The 23,322-nt window shown below is 33.2% G+C and overlaps 2 protein-coding genes across 2 annotated transcripts; one reads left to right on the top strand and one right to left on the bottom strand.

Moving 5' to 3' along the window:
• The first annotated feature begins 5,588 nt into the window (after positions 1–5,588).
• Positions 5,589–13,100, top strand: LOC125812156 (zinc finger CCCH domain-containing protein 34-like). Its single transcript, XM_049491645.1, has 7 exons — positions 5,589–5,976; positions 6,117–6,262; positions 6,678–6,743; positions 8,737–8,856; positions 9,017–9,337; positions 9,422–9,739; positions 12,110–13,100. Exons 1-7 carry the CDS (start codon positions 5,883–5,885, stop codon positions 12,506–12,508), a joined length of 1,464 nt encoding a protein of 487 aa, XP_049347602.1. The 5' UTR covers positions 5,589–5,882; the 3' UTR covers positions 12,509–13,100.
• Positions 13,101–15,044: 1,944 nt separating this feature from the next.
• LOC125812258 (ethylene-responsive transcription factor ERF086) lies at positions 15,045–16,064 on the bottom strand. The gene has a single exon (XM_049491778.1). It carries the CDS (start codon positions 16,062–16,064, stop codon positions 15,045–15,047), a length of 1,020 nt encoding a protein of 339 aa, XP_049347735.1.
• Positions 16,065–23,322: the final 7,258 nt, after the last annotated feature.

Genomic DNA, 23,322 nt, shown 5'->3' with positions numbered 1-23,322 from the left:
TGCATGACATGAATCCAATGTGGATCTTGAGAGGCCATCTGGAAGGAGGTAGGCTCAGTTGCAGGGGAAAAATTTGTCAAATACACCTGATAAGCTGTAGAAAGATGGTCATATGAAACAGATTGAGAAATAGGGTATGAACAGTGGCCCTTAGGCTTGACAATGGAGACATAGTCTTTAAGCCATATATGGGGCTTAGATGTCCGAATAGGTCTATTGTGAGAAGGCCCTGCTGGAGGATCAGAGATAGTGGCTTGTACTTCATCTGTCTGTACTTCATCTGCCTGTACTACATCTGTATCAGCAAGAGTAGGGTCTAAAACTACTTCCTGAACCAAGGAGTCATTCTACATAGCATCAAGTGGAACTGTCTCAACTACTTCAGGTACCAATTGTGCAGGAGCACCAATAGGTGCATGATCATCCAAAGGACTATCAATAGGGGTTGGACCATCGGTGCTGGATATGTCCAAGGCAGACTGAGCTAGCTTTTGGAAAGGAAATGTAGACTCCCTAAAACTGACATCTCTATTCACAAAGAATGTTTTGTCAGCTAGATCATACAACTTGTAGCCCTTTTGAGTTTTAGAATAATCAATCATGACAGCTGCCCTTGCCCTTGCAGTAAATTTGTCCCCTCTAGGTAGTTTGCTAGCATAGCATAAACAACCAAACACCCTTAAGTGATCAAGATTAGCTTGTTTGCCATATAGTAATGCATAAGGTGTCTGACCATTCAATATTGGAGAAGGCAATCTATTGATTAAGTAAATTGAAGTCTTGACACAATCACCCCAAAAGCTAAGAGGCACTCCACTTTGGAACCTTAAGGCTCTAGCCACTTCTAGGATGTGCCTATGTTTTCTTTCAACTGTGCCATTTTGCTGAGGAGAATAATGACAACTACTCTGATGGAGTATGCCATAAGAAGCTAACAACTTCTCACAATTTGAATTAAAGAACTCAGTTCCGTTATCAGACCTCACGGTTTTTACATATGCACCAAATTGAGTCTTAATCAAGCACAAAATTTTTTTCAGAACTATAGTAACTTCACGTTTAGATTGGATCAAACAAAGCCAAGTATACTTGCTGTAATCATCAACTATAGTAACAAAATAATATTTCTTATCATAGGTGAGCATTTTGTAGGGTCCCCACAAGTCTACATGCAACAATTCAAAACAAGCCACTGTATTGCTACAACTATTGGGAAAGCTCAATCTATGATGTTTAGCTAAAGGACATATATGGCATTTCACCTGTATTATAGAGTCTGCACATTTATTTAGAGAGGCTATATGATTCATAACAATTGTGAAAGGATGGCCTAATATGAGATGCCAAAGTATTCCCTTTGTATTGTGCTTTAATCCTGCAACATTTGTTATTGGAATAGTCTTCTTCTATAACAGATATAGTCCATCCCTTTCTCTACCAATCCCCAAGACCTTGCCATTGTAATGTCCTTGAAAGACACAAAATTCAGGAAAGAATAATACAACACAAGATAGGGCTTTGGTTATCTGGGAAACTGAGAGAAAATTGAACTTGAAATCAGGGACATGAAGAACATTCTTCATGCTATAAGCTCCAAAGATAGAAGCAGTCCCTGCACCTTTGATTTGTGCTCTTCCACCAGTTGGCACTTGAACTTTATCACTAAGGTGATTCTCAAGTTTCTTAATATCAATAATAACTCTCTATAAGGTGTAATGTGGTGAGATGATCCAGAGTCAACAATTCACTCAGAAGTAATAACATTTGACAATGAGGAATGTATACATGTCATGTTTGATACACATTCATTATTGGAGTGAGAGTGAGCCTGTTGTTTTCCAAGCAATTCCTGATATTGTTGCTCTGTGAGAAAATAGCTTGATCCTTGATTTTTATGGTTGTCATTCGAGCTAGCATTGGCTGCAGGTTTAAGATGTGTAGGTTGTGCCTGTTGTGATGATTTCCTCCTACTTTTGAAGTCCTCAGGATAACCTATTACTCTATAGCAATTATCCTTCAGATGGCCTTTGTAACCACAATGAATGCAAGGAATCCCTCCACCTGCAGATCCTGATGTGCCTCTTGTAGATCCTCCATAACTTCCTGGTTTTCTAGGTCGACAACCTTGAGCTCTTCCAGCCAGCAATGTCAGAGGATCCTTTTGATGATCAACCACCCCCAATGATCTTTGGCTCTCCTCTTGAGTTATGATAGCATAGCCTTCATTCACTGTCATAGTGTCGTTTCTAGAGAGAATGCTACTTCTCAAGCTGCAATAACTTTCATTGAGTCCCATAAGGAACTGCAACAGCCGTTGTGACTTTAAATGTGTCACATAGAGACTGGATTCTTCACAGGAAAATGAAGGTAGTAAAACCATGACATCAAGTTCATTCCATAGATCCTTTATTTTTTAGTAATAACAAGTCACAGAGTCAGTACCTTGTTTCAAATTTGCAATTTCAGACCACAGATAGTAGATCCTAGTCAAATTAGATCGATCAAATCGTTCCTTGAATTCTTCCCAAACCTTCCTAGCAGTCGAAGCATAAACTATGCTAGGAACTAATTCAACAGATACAATGCTACCAATCCATGATAACACAATGGCAATACATTTTTCCCACAATTCCTCTAATTCTCCTACAGACTTGCTCTTAGGGCAAGTACCATCCACAAACCCTAGCTTACCTTTGCCTCGCAGAGCCAGTTTCATCGATCTACTCCACAGAGAATAATTTTCTGGACCTGTGAGTTTAATCGAAATTATTACCAGACCTGGAGAGTCAGAAGCTTGAAGGTAAAAATGATGGTGATGATCTATTGTTGTTATTCCCGGAGCTGCCATGGATGTAGTAACTTGATCATCTGGCATTTGTGCTCTTAATTGGAGATTGCGATGAACTCAAAACTCTATGCTCAGCTGGAGGTGATATCGCCGCTCTGATTCCATGTTAACTTGTGCTCAGTACTCAACACACACAATCACCATTGATGCATATCTATGAGCTACAGAGAAAATAAGAAGAAGAAGAAGAGAAGCTGTTTTATTGCATTGATAAAAATTGTTCACTACAATGGCATGTGATCACAATTTATAGAGTCACCTAGTAGTGACTAGTGATGTACAACTGTCAATAGACCATAACTAATTAACAGACTCTAACTAACTAATTGATCTTTCTAACTTTCTTATACTATTTTAATACTTTTGTCTCTCTAAAAACCACTTGACCCCCCACCAATCCTGTAAAAAAGACACCAGATAAACAGATAATATAAATTACTATCGTATGACACACTATATTACAATCGATCAAAATGATTTTTCATAGCTTTTTTGACACATACACACACAATTTCACAAGCAAACACTTTTCTTCTTCACTTTGTTATGTATCCTTGTGCGCGTTTAAAGAGGAACGACGAAAGAGACATTTAACTTGAACTACTTATTAAGTGTGAAACAATCGTATTTGAATTTGGCACATTTTATTATACATCGCTATCGCGAGACCCCTGTCCGCGATTGCAAAGACTAGAGAAAAAGGGTTCATAGCGAACACAAGCCCATATATTGGTTGCGACCGCCAAGGTCACGAAGACGAATCGCGATCGCGAGACTGAGGGTCACAATCGTGAAGGTAAAAATGACCTGCACCAGAAACTGAAAACCAACAACTCAAACTCAATAAAAAGCCTCTGAATGGACCCTTGAGAATTTTTTCGAAGTCCGATAAAAATAAACTGGACATGATACCCCACTTAAGTCGATATTTCGGACTCAATGGAATCATCAGATTTCTAAAAAGAGGTCAAATTACTGAATTAGTCTCCCAGACCACTCTTACAGCTCAAAGCTCAACTTCTAACCATAACGCCCAAAACTCTATCCAAGACTTTGGAAACATTACCAACCACTCTACTAACTCAAATTCGACGTTCCGGAAGCGATGAAACTGACAGAATATTCATCCTACTCAAAATGTTGACGGAAGTCAATCCTAACAAAAATTCTCAATTCAAGAGGGAATAAGTCACCAAAAACACACCCGATCGCCTCGAGGACCACACCAATCATTTCCGAAACACAAACTAAACATAAAAACGCCAGGGGAAGGGAAAAATGATCATTTCACAATTTCAAGTAAATTCACAAGAAATGAGACATTACAAGAACACGTCATAATTTTGTTATGTGAGAAGGTTTGTCACGTTTTATTATATTTTCATAGATATTTGAAGAGGAAGTACAAAAAAAAATATTTAACTTGAACGACTTATTAAGTACGAAACAATCATATCTAATGATAAAAAAATGTGTATAAATCTTTCCATTTGAGATATTAAAATCATAAAAACTAATCAATTAATTAAACTAACAACTGAATACAATTTTTGAAAAAGATTGTTGATAGTTTAAGTAGGAGGGGGGAAAATGAGGAAAGAAAGAAAAAAAGACGTCATGATTTCACTACGTGAGAAGATTTGAATTGAACTATTATATCCTCACAAATGTTTGAATAGAAAGAACAAAAAAGACATTTAACTTAAATTGCTTACTAAGTGCGAAACAATTATATATGAATTTGACAGATCTTATTATATCCTCATACGCGTTTGGAGGACAAAAAAGTCATTTAACTTGAACTACTTATTAACTGCGTTATAACTATAACTAAAATGAGAGGTTTACACGTTAAGTATATATTTGACGCGTACTTAAACAAACAAACACTAAAAATAACAAACCCAAAACAAACATTAAAATAACCTCAAATATTAAAAAAATATAGAATAGAATAAATAAAAATAGTTATATTAATTTACTAATAAATATAATATTATATTATAATATGTACAACCGTTACGATTTATTTTCTTGATAATAAGTTGCTTGTTTATATAGAATATATAACATGAATCTTTTTTTATACGTATAAAAAATCTAACAATGTAATAATAGAAAAACGACAATAAAATTGGGATCTTATTGATCAAAAGAGTCGTTTGGTAGAATGCATTAAAAAAATGCATATATTAATTTTGTGTATTACTAGTATTTTGTTTTGATACATTTTTTCCACCTACGTATAACTAATGCATAACAAAAAGTTCTAATGCATGCATGCATTACCATGATTAAAAATACAATTATCCCTCCAAATATTTTCCACATCATTTTCATCATATTTGTGGATGTCTTTGAAATTATCCTTATTTTTTAAATAGGTTAAATCAAATACTGCAAGTCTGTATAATAAGAAATAATCTCAGCACAATTTATACAAACCGCAAACATAATTAATATCAATATTATTAATAGATTGTATTTATTATTGTTCTTATACACCTTACCGAAGGCGGTAATTTTTCTTCTTGTTGGTTGTAAAGAAATATGCCATTGATTCCTAAAGTTTGAACTAAAAGTCATAAAGACTTTTACAGTCCTCTTCACCTATCCCCCATACCCTGGCATCCCCACCCCCACCCCTTACCCCTAGAAAAAAATCACACAGAAAGACAGAAAATAGAATAGATACAAAAGCTATTTGGTGAGAGAAAACCAAAAATCAAACTAAACACACAGAGTGACGAGTGTGAGATATAGAGAGAGAAACTACTTTAGGAAAAAGAACATACCTTTACTTTACTTTTCTCTCTCTAAAAACCACCAAACCCCCCCTACCCCCCACCCCTTACCAACCTCACAGTTGATCAAAACCATTTTCCATAGCTTCTTTCACACATACACACACTACTTTCACAAACAGACACTCTTCTTCTTCACTTCTGTTCATACATATTTTATTTTATATATACGTATAGTCGTACATATAGATACATCTATATAGGTTTGTGTACAGAGAGAGAGGAGGAAAATGGAGAGGTACAGTGGGACCCAAGCAATGGAGGGTGCACCGGTGGATCCGGTGTCTGAATGGGCTGTTCCAGGCGGAGAGACGGGGCTTGAAGGTGAGTTGTGGAAACTTGTTTGCTACATTTGAATTTCATGTGAATTTCGTTTGAATTTCACACCAAATTGCTGCTCTCAATTTGGGTAATGTGGGTTTTTTTAACGATCCTTTTTTTTGTGTTGATTTTCCTTAATGCAGAACCTATGTGGCAGTTATCACTTGGTACTGGACCAGAACCCTACCCTGAAAGGCCTAACGAGCCTGATTGTATCTATTACTTGCGTACTGGCTTCTGTGGTTATGGTGTGAGGTGTCGGTTTAATCATCCACGGGACCGTACTTCGGTAAATGAATTTTTTTTTGGAACTTTTATTTTGGGGGTATGAAAAAAGATTGAATTTTTAGGGTTTATTTTGCTTGATCACTGATTTTTATGTGCCCAATTGGGGTTGATCTTATGATTTGATGGGTTTTCTCTTGTGGGTTTTGTTCTAGATGTGTAAAGTTTGATCCTTTACTTTTTGTTGGACATTTTTGAATTCTGATGTTAAAATCTTGATAAGCATTGGTTTGAGTTATATTTGTACTAATTAGTGGATGGGTGTACTTAAAATCCTGCATTCACCTCTGGTGATTGAAGTTTAAGAGATCTTTCTTTTGTTCAGATTTGTTGTTGTTGGTTTTTAGTTTAATCTGTGGCCAAGACTGGGAATTTTAACATGCATTTGGTTGTGTTGGGTTTTGTGAACTGAACGGCAGGTTTTGGGAGCGATGAGAGCTACTGGAGGAGAATACCCAGAAAGAGTGGGTCAACCTGTTTGTCAGGTAGGTTTTCCTTACATGCTATGCTATCAGTTTCAGAATGTTGGGTGTTTTATTGAATGATCAAATTCGGAAGAATATGTGGTTTCTGGATTAGGCTCTGGTTAGTTTAATCAATTCGTCTGCTTGCTGTTGATAATGTACTACGTAAGCTCTCATCTTGTTAGTACAATCAATTCGTCTTCTTGCTGTTGATTATGTAATATGGGAGCTCCCATCTGGTTAATTTAATCAATTCGTCTGCTTGCTGTTGATTTCGTACTAAGTAAACTCCCATCTTGTAAGTACAATCAATTCGTCTTCTTGCTGTTGATTATGTACTTCGTGAGCTCCCATCTGGTTAGTACAATCACTTCGTCTGCTTGCTATTGATTCTGTACAGTTTGAACTCCCATTTTGCTGATCATAATTCGTCCTTTTCCTTCTTTTGGATCTCTGATGTGCTAAATGGAAGCTTATGGGCTCTAAAATCTGGTGTAGTATTTATAATTCTCCTAGACTTGCCATATATATCTGTTAGATGCATACTGGAAAGATTCAATTTGCCTGATTTATCTGTGATAATATTCGTCATCTTGCTGTCTGATAAGTGATAAGTGCATGAACTTCTTTTCCTGTTGGACATGAATTCGTCCTTTTGTTCCTTGATCTGGAAATTTTCCATTACCATGTTTGTGAATTCAACTCTAAATTAAAAAATTTCCATATCTGATAAAAAAAATTCACGCAAGGGCCGGGAGTTGTGTACTATCCTCCATTGTCCATGTAAATTTCAATTTTGGCCCACAGTTTCATCCCTTCTATTGATCATTTTCTTGATAATATCTTTTGTCCATGTTCTGCAAGTGTCTATATTGTTCATGATAATAATACATTTTTAATCAACATTTCCTGATGTTGGAAAAACACGCATGGTTGAATTATCTATGTTACTTTTTGTTTGTGTTGTCTCTGTAGCAGGATATGGTTTTTCTTCTTGGTAAGCACTTTTTTTTTGTACTTCTGCTAATGCTGTAAGTTCTACTTATAGGGAATGCATTCTGCATTGCTTGTTTGTGCTAGTAAAACATGCTTCTATTTTTTATTTCTTTTGTATTATGGAATTCAATGACTGTTCTAAACATTTAGTTTGAGTAACTGGGTTTAGTTCACTTCTCATCTTTGGAGTGTTAATAATTCTTCTGTTGGAAAATGTGCTTCCACTATAAACCAGCTCCCCATGGTTCATATGTTGATTTAGTCTGAGGAGTGAAGGTTTTCCATCCTTGACATAAAAATTCTCTTTATTTGGAACTTTTATTAGGTAATCCTTCTCCTTTGATTCTATCATTCTATGTCATAGACACTTCTCGTTTGCGGTTCCTATTGATTGCATCTCTTGATTACGTTTAAAGTTCTGAGCTTTGCTGCTTGTTTGTTTTTAAAATAATCTCATGTTTTCCATCCACTTTGGAATTCCTGTGTGGTCTATCAGAGACGTTGTCTCATTAATGTACATTATTATCATTTCAGTTTCATGCTGAAGATGTTTCTCCCACCTGTATGTTGATTAGATTGCTTTGCAGTTGAACACCAAACATTCAGTATCTTCTCCCAATTTTGTGGAGTCGACTGCATTTTGATGGATTCGGCTTTCTATGATTTGACTCAAATGTTAAAGTAGCTCATCTTTCTTACTTTTTAGTTGATCATCAAAATAAAAAATTGAATATTGTATCTTTTTTTTATCAAAGAATGTTATATCTGCTTTCCTTTATCTTTATAAGATTTGTTCTGTACTTAATACTTAATATGTTCTCAAATGATAAGCCACTGTCAAATGCTTGCTTAAAAAATTATGATTTTCCTATTAACTGTTGAATGTGCAGACAGTTGCTCAGCCAAAAGTGACTGGTTATGTGTCCTGGTTTTCTGGCGACTTCTATTTGGATATTTTCATATATAAACCTACATTTTCATTGCAATAATGCTAGTTGTTTCTAATTCTGATTTGCAGTACTATATGAGGACAGGAATGTGTAAGTTTGGTGCTTCATGCAAATATCATCATCCAAGACAGGGAGGTGTATCTCCAGCACCGGTGACAGTTAACGTTTATGGCTACCCGCTGCGTCCGGTCTGCCTTCTTTTTGTTTTCAATCAGTCTTTCATCTGATTATTCTGTTTTGTTCCATTCCATTCCTTGTGTTTTCTTTTCTTTCTTTTGGTTTTACTCCTTGAAAAAGTTTCAGCATGATTGTTTCCTTTTGAGTTGACTCATAGAGTTCCTGTCACAGGGGGAAAAGGAATGTTCGTATTTTGTGAAAACAGGGCAGTGTAAATTTGGCGTCACTTGTAAATTTAATCATCCACAACCTGCTGGAGCACAAGTGCCTGCACCAGCAGCTGGACCTCTGACTGTGCCAGCAGCTGTTCCTGCACCACACATTTATCCAACGGTGCAGTCTCCTCAATCAGCTCAACAATACGGGGTAGTTTCTGGCAACTGGCCAGTTGCAAGGCCTACTCTACTTCCTGGTTCATATATCCCTGGGACTTATGGTTCTATGCTTCTTCCCCCAGGGATGGTTCCTCTACCAGGTTGGACTCCTTATCCGGTAGGTACATCATAAATGCTTCTTTCATCTCAATTTTTTCTGGATGCACCAACTATTTGCTAAGTTTTAATTTATGCGGTATAGGCCCCTGTTAATCCAGTTCCCTCCCCAAGTACTCAACTTGCTGCTGCAGCAGGCCCCATGTATGGGCTTTCTCAACTATCTCCTTCAGCACCTGCCTACACAGGACCATATTTATCTGTTCCTTCTCCTGCCGGTCCTTCTAGCAGCAGTCAGAAGGAGCATGCATTTCCAGAAAGGCCTGGACTTCAAGAATGTCAGTACTACATGAAGTATGGGGACTGTAAATATGGATCTTCTTGTAGATACCATCATCCACCTGAATGGAGTGGACCTAAAACAAGTTTTATCCTCAGTGCTATGGGCCTCCCTCTTCGTCCGGTGAGAATCTTTGTGTGCAATCTTTAGATTGAAATTCTACGTATGGGTCAGTGTTTCTAATTTTTTTTGCTAAAGCATTCTCCATGAGTCCATGTTAAATTTAACCTTTCTTTCTCTAACCTTTAAATCTGGTATTACATTACTATTTGATAGACAGACTCCTATAAATGCATGAAATAGGAAAGAAGACATTATGTGTCCTAGGATATTTAGGATTAAGCAGTGCACTACTAATTGTGATGGTATATTGCATGAAGTGAGGAGTGTTTGAATTATTGCATCAGACAACTTTTACAAGGAGGTATCTGCATTTGTTGACATTGTTGCTATTAGAGTGGGCAGGGCTACTTTTTGGAAGGACAATTACTTAAGTTAGGAAATAGTATTTGAATTTGTGATGGAATATGTTGAATTTACTTTTTGTTTCAAAAGAGTTGATTGTCAAGGTTAAACATGGTATCATTAGTTTGTCATCTGTGGTGCAGTAATAATTGAAAAAAGACAATTACTTTTCTTCTTCTCATATTTGAGGAAAATACTTTTCAAGCAACAAGGAAAGTGCTTGTGAGGGAGGTTCTAGGGTTTTTACCGTGCAAAAGGATTAGGTAGGATGTTTGCTTTTCTTTAAAAAATAGACAATTTTTTTGGATATCAGATTCGCTGATGTATTCTCTTAGGAGAAACTACAGATAGTAAATTGAAGAGTGTTGAAGGATACTTGGGCTGAAGATGCTACATACTTGTTGAAAGTACATATTAGTTCTGATGATGAAAATGCTGGTCTTAATAGCTCATGCTCACAGTTATTTCTGGCCAGTTTTTGGGTCTATCGACAAACAATTGATGTTTAGATGAAAACCATCATACTACTTTCAAACTGATGACACCTTAGTGAATCAGCAATTGGTCATACTATCTTGTTGTGCCTGTTTTACCCAGATCTGTGTGGTTGTTGCCGCAGTCTGACCTTTTAGTGCTATCTCCTAGGTTACATAGAATTTGGCGAACATCCTTTCTGATAATTTGCCCATGGCTCTTATGTTTCAATTAAGGAGGTCTGCAACTGCTGCAACTATATCTGATATTGAGTGAGGATGTCCAAGAAGAAATTATTGATTTACTGATTTTTGAATTAGTTGTTTCAACGTTTTTTCTATAAGAAATTCATGCATCTTGTTTGCATGTCTAAAAAACTAGGACGTTTGGGGAGAGCTTTTAATAGATTTATAATTCTAATATTTGTAATGCTTTGATCCAATTAAGTGGTGTTTACTTTAATTTTATTACAATGTGAACGATCTGTTAGATACTGTACATGTTCCCTAGGCATTTCTCTGCTATTCTCTCCATATCAACTCGGGATATGTAAATGGGTGACATCAATATGAAGTTTCAGTGGCTTGGTAGTATAAAATATCATGCTTTTGTTCCCGATGCTTGCAGATGGTGAAATCTTACCTACTCTTCTGGGAACTACCGAACTTTTCCTAACTTGTCTAACAAAATAAATTACTGAACTTGAGTGCATCTTATTTAAGAGTCAAAATAGCTTTTCCATGTGGCATGTTTACTTGGATTTCGAACTATCTTCAGAATTGTTGCTCATCACTGACAAAAAAAACATAGATTCTGGTAAGAGTGCAACATGTGATGTGTGGGCAGGCGCATATTATGAGTTTGAACCCTGCTGCAGACCAAAAGCCTGGTACTATCCACCAAGTTTCAAACTATCTGCCAGCTGGCCTTTGGGGGATTTATAGCTCCTCATATTTTGTGATCTTATACTTCGTTCTGCTTTTAAAAATCAAATATGAAACTTCATACACCTTATAGTTCAGATGAAGAAAAGTAGGAACCTGGTACGAAACGACCCCCTTTGCACCATTAGTCTAATGCCATACATTCCATAATATCTTTGTTATTTATGCTTCTACAAGTCTTGCATGATTCATTGATATAACAGTCTCTGTGTTAGTTGTGGGAAGCCATAAAATTGACCTTTTGGCAAGATTCTTGGTGCTCAACAAGTGATTCCGTAAATATGTGTATTCTGGATATGAGATGCATCCCAGCCTTCATATACTAAGCCATCAGCTATTGGTCATCCCTTCCATGAAGTACAAGTGGCATACTGTTTTGTGATTAAGTTTCAGTGCTGTTTTATATACAAACAGTTAAAGTTTCTTTACTAACTGAATGTGCTAGGAACTAATTTGTCTTTTCCTTTACCTCTTCCCTTGATCACCGCCATTTCTTGCTGAAAAGTCTGTTAGTATTTGAAACAAGTGAATTCTGTAGTTTGAGTTCATACACTGCTTTGGTGATTTGGAAGATTAATTTTGTTTGTGTTCCTCTGAATGGTTTTTTCAGGGTGCACCAGTTTGCTCTCACTTTGCACAAAATGGAGTCTGCAAGTTTGGGCCGTCTTGCAAGTTTGACCATCCAATGGGATTGAGTTATAGTTCATCTTCTTCTTCTCTTGCTGATATGGCTGTTGCTCCTTACCCTGTGGGATCTGCTGTTGGTACTTTGGCTCCATCGTCCTCATCCTCAGACTTGCGTCCTGAAGTCATATCTGGATCTGGCAGGGATGGGTTCTCTACCCAAGTATCTTCCATGAACACTTCAAGCGGTTCAGTTGGTTCAATGTTTTCAAAGGGTGGTCCTGCTTCTCATTCTGGTGTTCAGCAATCTGTACAGAGTTCAAATCCTTCCGGTGGCAGCAGCAGCAGCGCAGGCCATGGAAGTGAGGCTCGCACATCAAATTGAGAGAAGATTGAGTGATCACATTTTTTCTGTTGCTCAATGATCACATGACGAGCACTTTATTTTTGGTGATAGTCCCTTTTAGGAGGATTTTATCCAAATTAGTCACACCTTGCTTCTTTCAATATTCAGATCTAGCACACACTCTAGTTCTGTCCACCTCCACCTGCTGTTCATAAGGCCACCCACCTCTTTACCTCAATTCGAATAAGTGATAATCCATCCTTGAAAGGTCCAACTACCCTCAGTAGAGGTTTGTAGCTAGTTTCTGAATAACAAGAAACAAAACACCACCTTCCATCTTAGATATCTGCAACCACGCCCCAATTTTTGGACCTTGTTGTGGCTATTTATGTTGTAGTGTTTTTTAGGGAGCGAAAACATCACTCCTACACCTCTTGTCCTTTGAAATTTAGGCTGTCTTCACCTATCCTCTTTAGTCCCCTTGAATACCAAGGTCTTCTTTCCACCCCTGTTTCTGCTTGGGAGCTTTGTTGTGAAGGAACAGCTGAACTTACAGATTTTGAACCAGACAATGTTTTATTGTCTCTTTATGGGATATTTGATCAATACTTGTGTTGTAATATGAAGAATTGCTCGAATTTACAGTTGAAAATATCAAGTAACAACTTTGACTTTGTAAGAATTGCTTCCTTTTTCTTTATCATTTTCAGTCTTTATTTGTTTCTATTATAGAAGATTATGCTTTCCCTTTTTAGTTGCTGTAAATGGTCTTACTATTGCTAGAGTAGGAAGCAAAATAATTCATATGGTAAAACATTTCTCCTTCTCCTAACTCAGGTCATTGTTAGGTGTGTTTAAACTTCAGAACTTGTTGGTCCAATGTAGCAGTTACAACCTTAAAAGACTAAATTCGTACTTCAATTTTGTGATCTTAAACTTGTCAATTAGGATATTGAATTGGAAAACTTATAAAATATAGAAAGAGATACTCTTGTTGGAACATACTAAAATGAAAATAAGGGACTTAAGTTGAGACGGAGAGACTTACTCTCTCCTGCCACATTAGCGGTAGCTATGGTAATGTGTTGTCGTCTCCTTATATGATTTTGAATAATAATGTTTTTACTTACACAGCAGATGTTTGGAACGTTTCTTCATTTTAATTTTGAGTTTTGCAGTTATACTAAAGAAGTTGCTGTTGTTTAGACAAGACTAGTAAACTGTTGTACAAATCTAATTGGAGATTGCATGTAAGTCTACAACTTCTCATTTTACTTTGTACGACTTACTAGTGTATCACTATCATCTTAGGACCGTCGACAGATTTTGGAAGCATTTTTAGAAATTTTTGTGGCTAAATATGTTTCGCTATAAATTTTGTCTACTCTCCCCCCTCGTCCACTTTTAATTGTCATATTGCGCTTTCGAAAGTCAATTCAACTAATTTACAATGTTAAATTAGATTACATTAATTTGATATTTTAAACAAAAAATTTAGATATTCAAAAACTACTATATATTGCAATTTTTTGCATATTAATATGATGAAAACATACATCATAAAATGTTAGTCAAAGTTCTTATAGTTTGATTCTAAAAAAAACCATGACAATTAAAAGTGGACGGAGGGAATAGTTTTTGGGACAAAATATAGCTATTGGTTTCTTTTTAAATTTTAAACTTACCAAAACTTTATATTTTATAAAAATAATTCATCTATTTATCACCCCAACTAATTCCTATCTACCATTTTTGGCCATCAGACCATGTTTATCATGAAGAGATTGTTGGTACAATATTGGAAGATTATCATTATTATTACTATTTATCTTTTTTCACTTACGGTTCTTCGTTACTAATTATAGTGGCTAGTAATTGTGTTATTAATAGTTTTTATTAAAATATTGTGTTATAATTTTGAAGAAAATGTATTATCTAGTTCATTATAAAAATAATAATTTTGTGCCAAACTTATGAGTATTTTTTTAATATAGTTTTAAAACTTAGGGATGTAAGTCATGTTTCATGTTTTCCAAAAAAAATAAAATCAAAGTGAATAATGTTTTTAGACACTATATACAAACACATTTTGAAACATCAAAACATACATCACATCCCAAAAATATTGAAAAATTTCGATCAATTTTCAGTATGATAAAATATTAATAATACACACATGCATAGTTTTACAATATTGTGCTTTTTTCAAAGAATTGGTCAAGTGTGGTAAAACAACAACTATTGTAAAAATAATAAGCTTGTTAATAATGAGCATACATGATGTTTGTTTCTTGGAACCAATGTTGTTGTTATATTGATCGGTTCTGAACTGTCAAGTGACGATTGCACCATTTTTTAAATAAATTGAAAACATTGAATAAAAACGTAAAATAATATCGAAATATTTTTCACTTGACAAAATCCATACTTAAATATATTATAGTACTAACATTCCAACTTTAAGACACCAAAAACTAGAAAAAAAGAAAAAGAGAAAGGAGGAATTAATTAGGTTGGCAAAAAAGTACATTAGATGGAATTACACTGAAAATAAAATAAAATAAAATAAAATATATCAAAATAGAGTAGTGTATCCAAATTCAACATCACCAAAAGTAGCAGCAGCAGCATTAGTAGTTTCATGATTAGGCATCATCATCAGCTGATCATTATTATGATCAAAATTAGCTGCATTATTAATCTCCATGTTTGGATAATAATAGCTTCCATCTGCCACGTCATCCATCATTTGATTCATGTTGCAATTATTCGTCAAGGCTGATAACTCACAAGTACTCTCCCATGACGACATGTATTTTTCCTCATCGAAAAATCCATTAGTACCATAAAAAGTGTTTTGATGATCATTGTTCTCTTCTTCACGATTTTTTATGATCATTTTACTCTGAGGAGTAGAAGAAGGTTGTTGTGGTGGTGGTTTCAAGCAGCTATCGGGAACAATGCAATCTAATAAATAACCTGAATTTGTATTATTCATGTTATCGTCATCACTTAAAAAGACGAAGTTTTTGTTCTCGTTAGGTGATGAGCCATACGACGATGACTCATCAGAATTGGTGGTGGTGGTGGTGGTGGTGATGATTTTAGTCTTGGTGTTCTTGATAACGTTGTTGTTACTCATAGGAGTATTGAAGTTGAAATGTGTATTAGGGTTCAACATGTTTTGGACATGTTCAAAAGGTGAAATAAGTGAAGGGAAATTAGTATTAGCACTATCACTAGTGTAAATAAAATTAGTCCTAGCTTGAGTGCCTTTCATAGAAAGTGCGGCTCTATCGTAAGCCAAAGCAGCTTCTTGAGCGGTATCAAACGTTCCAAGCCAATGTCTTTCTTTAGTCGTGGGGTCACGGATCTCTGCCGCGTAACGACCCCACGGCCTACGTCTTACTCCAAGGAACCGACCGGGCTCGGTTTGTTTACGACGTCCTCGTTTCTCGCTCGGCTGACATAAAGCTGTGTTACGTTGTAACCAAGAATAACCTGTTGGTGTTCGGATTGGTTCGAACATCCCAAATGGTAATTGATTATCTGATGATATTGCAGGTGTGGAATTATTATTGGAAGAAGAAGACATTTTTTTTTTCTTTCTAAAAGTTTGATTTGGGAATGAATAATGGATAGTGGTGTGTGTGGTTTATAGCTCTTTTTAAAGGGTGTTGGGCCATGATTATGGGGAAAGGGAAAAGGACAATGTGCACGTAATTTACTGTTTAAAGATTTTGATTATTTAGTTTTTTTTTTTTTTCCTTTCTAACAACTTTTGGATTTGTTACTTGTAACAAGTATCATGTACACTGTGTTTAAGTACTTTTAGTTTATCAACCCTTCTGTATGCCCACACCACCTTCACCCCATCACAATTTAACCAATTTAATGAATAGATCTTTACATGTAGTATTCTTATGAGAGAGTGTTGAAAAACACTTCTAAATTCGATGCAGATTGCCAGTTCATTTCCAAACTATTGATAACCTTAAAAAAATATTTTTATTTGACTAAGTGAACTTAAATATACCCTCGATCTTGCAACATGAGTGAATAGTGATATACATCCCTAGATTCTCGCAAAGTTTAGGGTGTTTTCAACACTTCTCTCGATTTTTAATTATGAGTTTCATGCTCTTACAAGAGTTTGAGACCACTTGTTATGTCATGTGGTAGATCGGGGATATATCGCGGGTGTATCTAAGTTAGGTAGTCAAGTAAAAAAGTGTTTTTAAGGCTGTCAATAGTTTAGAGATAATAATTTACCCTTACGTCAAGAATGTTTTCAATACTTCTCTATTCTTATTCTTAAATCGTATATACATTATTCGATTCATTTTAAGCGGTGTTTTTATCTTTAATTTGTTTTGATTGTGCTTCATGTAATCAAGAAAGTATTAGTATTTGTTTTCTTTCAAATTATCTCTATTAACCATTCAAAATATTTAAAATTAAAGTATCATATAAGTCTAGAGGAAAGAAAGGGAGTAATATATACAAATTCTCATTCAAATTTACTAATTAAAAATTAAAATACTAACATTGAATATGTGCAAGTTTTTACCTCCTTGATTCTCATTAATGAAAAAGGTAGAGTAATATATGTGCTTTTCCTTTAGGTCTCTTCTCTATATTCTTTTAATATTATATTGATATGGTGTTCACATTAGCTTGAGCTAATTTCAAATATTAATACTCTATTATATTGGCTTCTTTCCTATTTTTTATCAATATTAATTGCTCACGAATAATAGCAAGGGATCACCAAAGCTAATTTAGACCGATCAAAAGAAATTAACCAACATTTTTTTTAATTCGATAAATCTCGATAAAAATGATAATTAATTAACACATTTTTTGACGCACTTGTTTAGAAATATCCTTTCAAATTCAATATATCTCGATTATTGACACTAAAAAAAAAACTAATATTAGCTACAAACTTCTTCTTTAATCTATCGGTATTTTACTTGTAGCTAATGAAAATCTATCGCTAGTTCTACAAAATAGAGGATCAATGACAATTTTACTATATAGCTATAAAATTTGTCGATCGCCAAATCTCGTGTAGCGTGAATTGCTTTGATATATAATTGTAGTAGTATATATAGATATAGACTATAGAAGCCACGGAAGAATGTTGGAACCTATTACTAGCATATACTACATTTCTTTTTTTATCCAAAAAAGATAAAAAAGTTTTTGGCCTCATATGAAAAATATTTACCTAAACATTTTTTAATCTTTTCTGTGGTTAAAAAAGGGATTATGGACTTGTCTAATTCAAATTAATCTTCCATATATATAAATGAAGTGACAGTTTTTACTGCCATAATTAAACTAAGTAATAATCTAAAAATCCAATGAAAATTTTAAAATACAGAAGTGTACGTGTTTATCATGTCATACTAAAGAGAATAATAAATTGAAAATCAAATGGTTAATTAAAGTGTCTTTTAATGGGGATTATCTCTTCAACGTATCCGATGAATAAATAAATAAATAAAGAAGTACACTCTTTAGCTGGCATAAATACAAAGTTAATTGTAAAAGGAAAATTTACGTAAATTTCATTAGTTTAGTAGTTAATTATATTTAGATATATTTTAATTTGCAATATTACATATTTTACTAGATTTTGGGTTGTTCAGATACATCCAAATACATGTATCTAGTGATACATGGGGATCATAATTATGTGTAATTTGTTCTAGATACACTGCATCAAAGTAGATTCACGTGTATCTAGAAACCGAGATACATAACAATTCGCGCCTCCCTCACTTCTCTCCCATATCGCTCGTCACTCTCCCATGTATCCGGTATTTCAGATAATGCATCTATCTAGTGTGTATCTTGTTCAGATACATACGAATCTCACTCGCCTCCTCCTCATTTCGCTTGCTTCTAATCTCCCTATTTTTGTGTATTTGGTAGCAAAAATACATGTATCTAAATATATTTTTCTCAATATATCGTAGGAAAATCTTAATTAGTGATAGAATACTTAATATTTTAAAATAGGTAATAATAGTATATATGGTAGTAAAGTATGTCTAATTACGTAGCTTTTTCTAATTGTAGTAGTGTTGGTTAAAATTTTAATCTTACTAAATTTATTCATAATTACTCTCACTATTTCAAAAATGGATTTTAATTTTTATTTGTCATTTTTAACATACCATTGTTCACTTTCACTTATCCAATATTTCATAGATTTTCACTTTTACTTTTCATTTTTAACATATTTAGGAAAAAATAATTAGTTTTTCTTATTTTTCTCTCCTAATTACTTACTCCCTCTGTCTCTATTACTTGTCAAATTTTGACTTGACACACTTATTACGAAAATAATGGTTGATATAGTGTGTTTACCATTTTATACTATAGATTGGTAGGGTACCAAATATATTTACTAACTACAGTTTTTAAAGACATTAACTCAATATTAATAAATTGAGGATATAATAGAAAAAGAAAATTGTTGTAAAAAATGACAAGTAAAAGGAGAAATCGAATTTGGAAATATTTGACAAGTAAATAGGGACAAAGGGAGTATTTCACAATACTTAAGACTATATATCAATTTTTTTTAATTAAAAGGACTATATATCAATTAATATGAACATTATGATAAAAAATACTCATATTAATCATTATTTCTTAAGAGACCACAAAGCCTAGAGTAAACAAGTAAAAGTGAATGAAAGAATATATAAAAAAAACAATTATTTTTTCTCATATTTTACCATTAGTATTAATGACTTATCCCTAAACTAATTTTATATATATATATATATATATATCATTGCATAAATTTAAAATTTATAATATTATGTACCTTAATATAATAAAAATTAAAGATTCCGTTATGGTTAGTCATTTTCCACTTACTCCAAAAAGAAATGTTAAAAGCGCGTACTCAATTTTTGTCTACATAGTCCTAGATAATCTCAAACGTTTGAATTTTGCAAGTAAAAATTGTATTTATTCACTTTGGATTATACTATAAAGCACCGCGTTATATGCAAGAAAAATATCAAAATGAAATTCTTCTACACACTTGTCTCCTCAATTTTTTTATTTTTTTTCAAAGAGGCAGTTAAAAGATATTCTTCACGTTTAAGTGAGAAATAAATTTATTATTATTATTAATTAGTTACCCATTCAAATATTGAAAATGAATAATAAAATAGATGTAAAATGATAAATATTTTTTAGTTTTTTAAAATTGAACAAGTAAAAGAAGAATATTTATTTTTGATATAATAGACAGGTAAAAAATGAACGGAGGAAGTATTATTATGTAACTCCAATAAATTACTAATTAAGATCATAAGATACCAACAATGGAAAGATAAGTATGCCATGCATGTTACACAACCAAAATAAAAGGGGATATCGAGAAAAAAGTACACAAGTCAATGCTCTATCTCTTCTATATTTTTGTCATTTCTATAGGCTTCACGCACTAACTTAACCATCATTGTTTCCACAGGATTAGTGTCTTTCTTTTTTTTTTTAAAATAAAATAAAATAAAAAAATCTAACTTACATACATGGATACAATAAACTATTTCTAGGGACTACTTCATCCTTAATCATAAGTTTTGAATTTGAGTGTTGGATATGGAGAAAATTTATCAGGAGCGTCACTCCTAAATGGACTTTGCAGAACGCAATTCGAATTTAGTTGGGGCTCCAATGTGGACTCTAGACACCAGGTGGAAAATCAAATAAATAAATTATTTCTACATTATCAATGCAATTTAACATATTGTAATAAGTCATACATCCAAAGGTGTGACCTAGTGATCAATGACGTGGTTGACAACTCTGGGTCTCAACTCTCAAGTTCAAGACTCAACAAAGACAAAAAACACTAGATGATTTTTTTCGTTTATCCCAAAAGTTGGCTCGGACACTACCATCATATTTTTTTTTGGTAATAAGTCATTATTTTTTATTAATATAATTAGTACCTATAATATTGTCTTTTAAACTAATAATCTAATTGTATATACAAATTTATATCGTTAATGTACTAACGTTAAACTCTTTCCTTTTCCTTTTCCCTTTCCCTTTCCCTTTCCCATTGAGTAAATGGTTACAAAAAAATACATTTTAAAAAAAATAAATAGAATATAACAAGTTATTGATTTATTTTCTTAATTTATCTAGTTTTATGCGAGTATTTTTGTCAGGGCTTACATTTCTAGGCAATGATTGAGATAATTAAGATGATCAAATTAAAGAGATTATTTTATGCAATTGCAATTTATCCAAGGATTAAAGCATCTTCACATTGAATTATGTAGGCGTTTAAGAGTTTTGTTTGTGGAAAAATTTTCTCTCTACAGTTTTAATGTCTTTTTATTAGTTTTTAATTATGTAGGCCAATTGGTCATATCATATAATAATATTATGTCTTTTTAATAAATAAAAAAAAAAAAAAAAAAAAAAAGAGTTAAAAGTGGAGCTCATGCGTTAAAAGTAATATGCATGAGTTGAAAGTGGAGCTCATGCGTTAAAAATAAGATGCATGAGTTAAAAGTGGAGCTCATGCATTAAAAGTAAAGATACATGAGTTAAAAGTGGAGCCCGAGCATTAAAGTTTGCAGGGGTTGAAAGTTGGAGCCCATGCTCTAAAATAAGCATGAGTTGAAAATTGATTTTGTTTTAAACGATGGAGCAGCAGGATATTGTTGAAAATATATTTGAATTTTTTTTTCTCCACATGTAGTAGCACAAAAATCTTCATTATCATCACGTTGATTACAAATTGATTTGAAACCATCTTGAACCTTTCTTCAATCTTGTTGAACCATTGGATCATTGAACCATGGGATCGTTAGACCATGTGCTCTGATACCACTTGTTGGGTTATGAAGGGGTGATTAGGGCGTCATGCGGAAGCTTGCAATTTGCAAATCATATGGTTGATAAATCAGATAACAAAAACTTATACTAAAAATCAAAATATTATTATATCAAAACTAATATAAAGAAAAACATTGAAACTTTAGAGAGAATAAATCTCCCCATAAACAAAAGTCTTAAACGACTACATTGTGGATGTTATTGTTTTGTGTTAGAAGAGACAAACCTATATTTATAGAGTCCTAAAATCTTTTCTTACTAAAAAAAAAGTCCTAAAAGGAGAGAATAAACTAAATATGAAAAAATATTATATTTTCCTTTCAAGAAAAGTAAAAACATTTATGGTAATGTTTTTTTTTTTCTTTAAGGAAAAATAAATCTTAAATTATGGTAAGAAAATCAGGGCAAAACCCTAACAAACTCCCATTTCAACATAATAATCATCATTAAGTGGTAAACCATATGAGTTTCAAGTTATATACATGGTTAGTATAAGAAACAAATGTTTACACTATTATATTTTTTTTATTTGTTGTACCAGTTAATCTATTTGTTTTTAAAAAATTATAAATTTCACATTTTAATTAAAGAATTACCTATAAAGTTTTGTGAATGACCTATGTAGAAATCTTTTTGCCATATATATAACTTAAACTCTAAGTTTGTATATTAGACAAGTGTTACATTTAAGCACCTGATTTGCCTACATCTTTGAAGGACAATTTTCACCACAAAAAAACCCTAATAATTATTCATAGTAAGTCTTAATTCACTGATATTTCAAACTCAAATTTTATTTTTGTAAGTTTTAACTTCATGGATAAATATCAATTAAGAAAATGTAGCATGGTCAAAGTTAGGAAATTTTCAAAGAATCACAAAATAAAAAAAATCTAATCAATGAGAAAAACAAAGTTTAGAGGGGAAATTAAATTTTTTTTGTGTTCAAAAAGAGAGAAATTCTCTAAGCAATTTATGGATCTCTGTCTTGTCCAAAAGTGAGTTATAAAAGGCTATAGTCAAAAGGGCAAAGAAAAAAAAGAGTGGAAAGCAACAAGTATCAAAACTACTCATAATAAGCAAAAAGAAATTAATTAATTAATTAGTAGTATAATTAGTGGGAGGCACTAATTAATTAGTCCATTACCTAAGCAATTCTAACATGACACTTTTAACTTTTCTTGACTCACATGCTTAAATGGCATTGGGAACAACATAAACCCCCACCCCAACACAAAAAGAAAGAAAAAAACACTAATCATAATCATAAAATCAAATAAATTTGGTCAACCCCTTTTTATGTCTTTTTGTTACTATGATTTCTTAATTCTATATAATGCTTTGCCACCACCCTTCTGGTCTTTGAAGTGACTTTATTACATAAAATTATTGAACTACTATTACTATAAGTTTAGGAGTGGGACAAATGTGAGAATTGGGATATGATTAAAAAAACAAAGACATTATATAATTGAGTGTTGATTAAAATATTAATCTCTTGTGTGACATGGACAAAATCTATGATGCTTGACTCATCCACTAAATATTTCTTCCCCTCTTAAGTTAAATCATAACTTAAATATATAAATGATTTATCGCTAATTCATCACTAAATAAAATTAGTTGTGAATATTACTATTTAGGTGTAAATTTTTTGTCTTGTCACTAATTTTAATTTGTTTAGTGGTGCACATTAAATTAAACACTAAGAACAAGAGATTGTTCTTGTGAAACTACTCAAGTGTAGATTTGAGATATTAATAAATCAGTAGATATATATAATAATAACACTATATCCATTTCATTTTGTAGTACTTGGTGAGTATTTTACTACACAAACATCATGCATATAAAGGGGCATAACACATGAAAATGTGTCTTTAACTTAGTTTCAACTTTATCTATGTCATTCAATTTCAGATGTGCACAAACAGATACTTAAACTATCAAAAAGTTGAAAACATACG

The sequence above is a fragment of the Solanum verrucosum genome, unplaced genomic scaffold (genome assembly GCF_900185275.1).
Source record: "Solanum verrucosum unplaced genomic scaffold, falcon-dt-bn FXZP01000115.1, whole genome shotgun sequence".
Lineage (NCBI taxonomy): Eukaryota > Viridiplantae > Streptophyta > Magnoliopsida > Solanales > Solanaceae > Solanum > Solanum verrucosum.
This window is presented reverse-complemented; position numbering and strand designations above follow the sequence as displayed.

Excerpts from the sequence above, each read along its gene's own strand:
- LOC125812156 (XM_049491645.1), top strand. The coding sequence starts at position 5,883 with ATGGAGAGGTACAGTGGGACCCAAGCAATGGAGGGTGCACCGGTGGAT. Across the intron at positions 6,263-6,677 it reads ATCCACGGGACCGTACTTCG|GTTTTGGGAGCGATGAGAGC; the intron begins GTAAATGAATTT and ends ACTGAACGGCAG. Across the intron at positions 9,338-9,421 it reads CAGGTTGGACTCCTTATCCG|GCCCCTGTTAATCCAGTTCC; the intron begins GTAGGTACATCA and ends TATGCGGTATAG.
- LOC125812258 (XM_049491778.1), bottom strand. The coding sequence starts at position 16,064 with ATGTCTTCTTCTTCCAATAATAATTCCACACCTGCAATATCATCAGAT.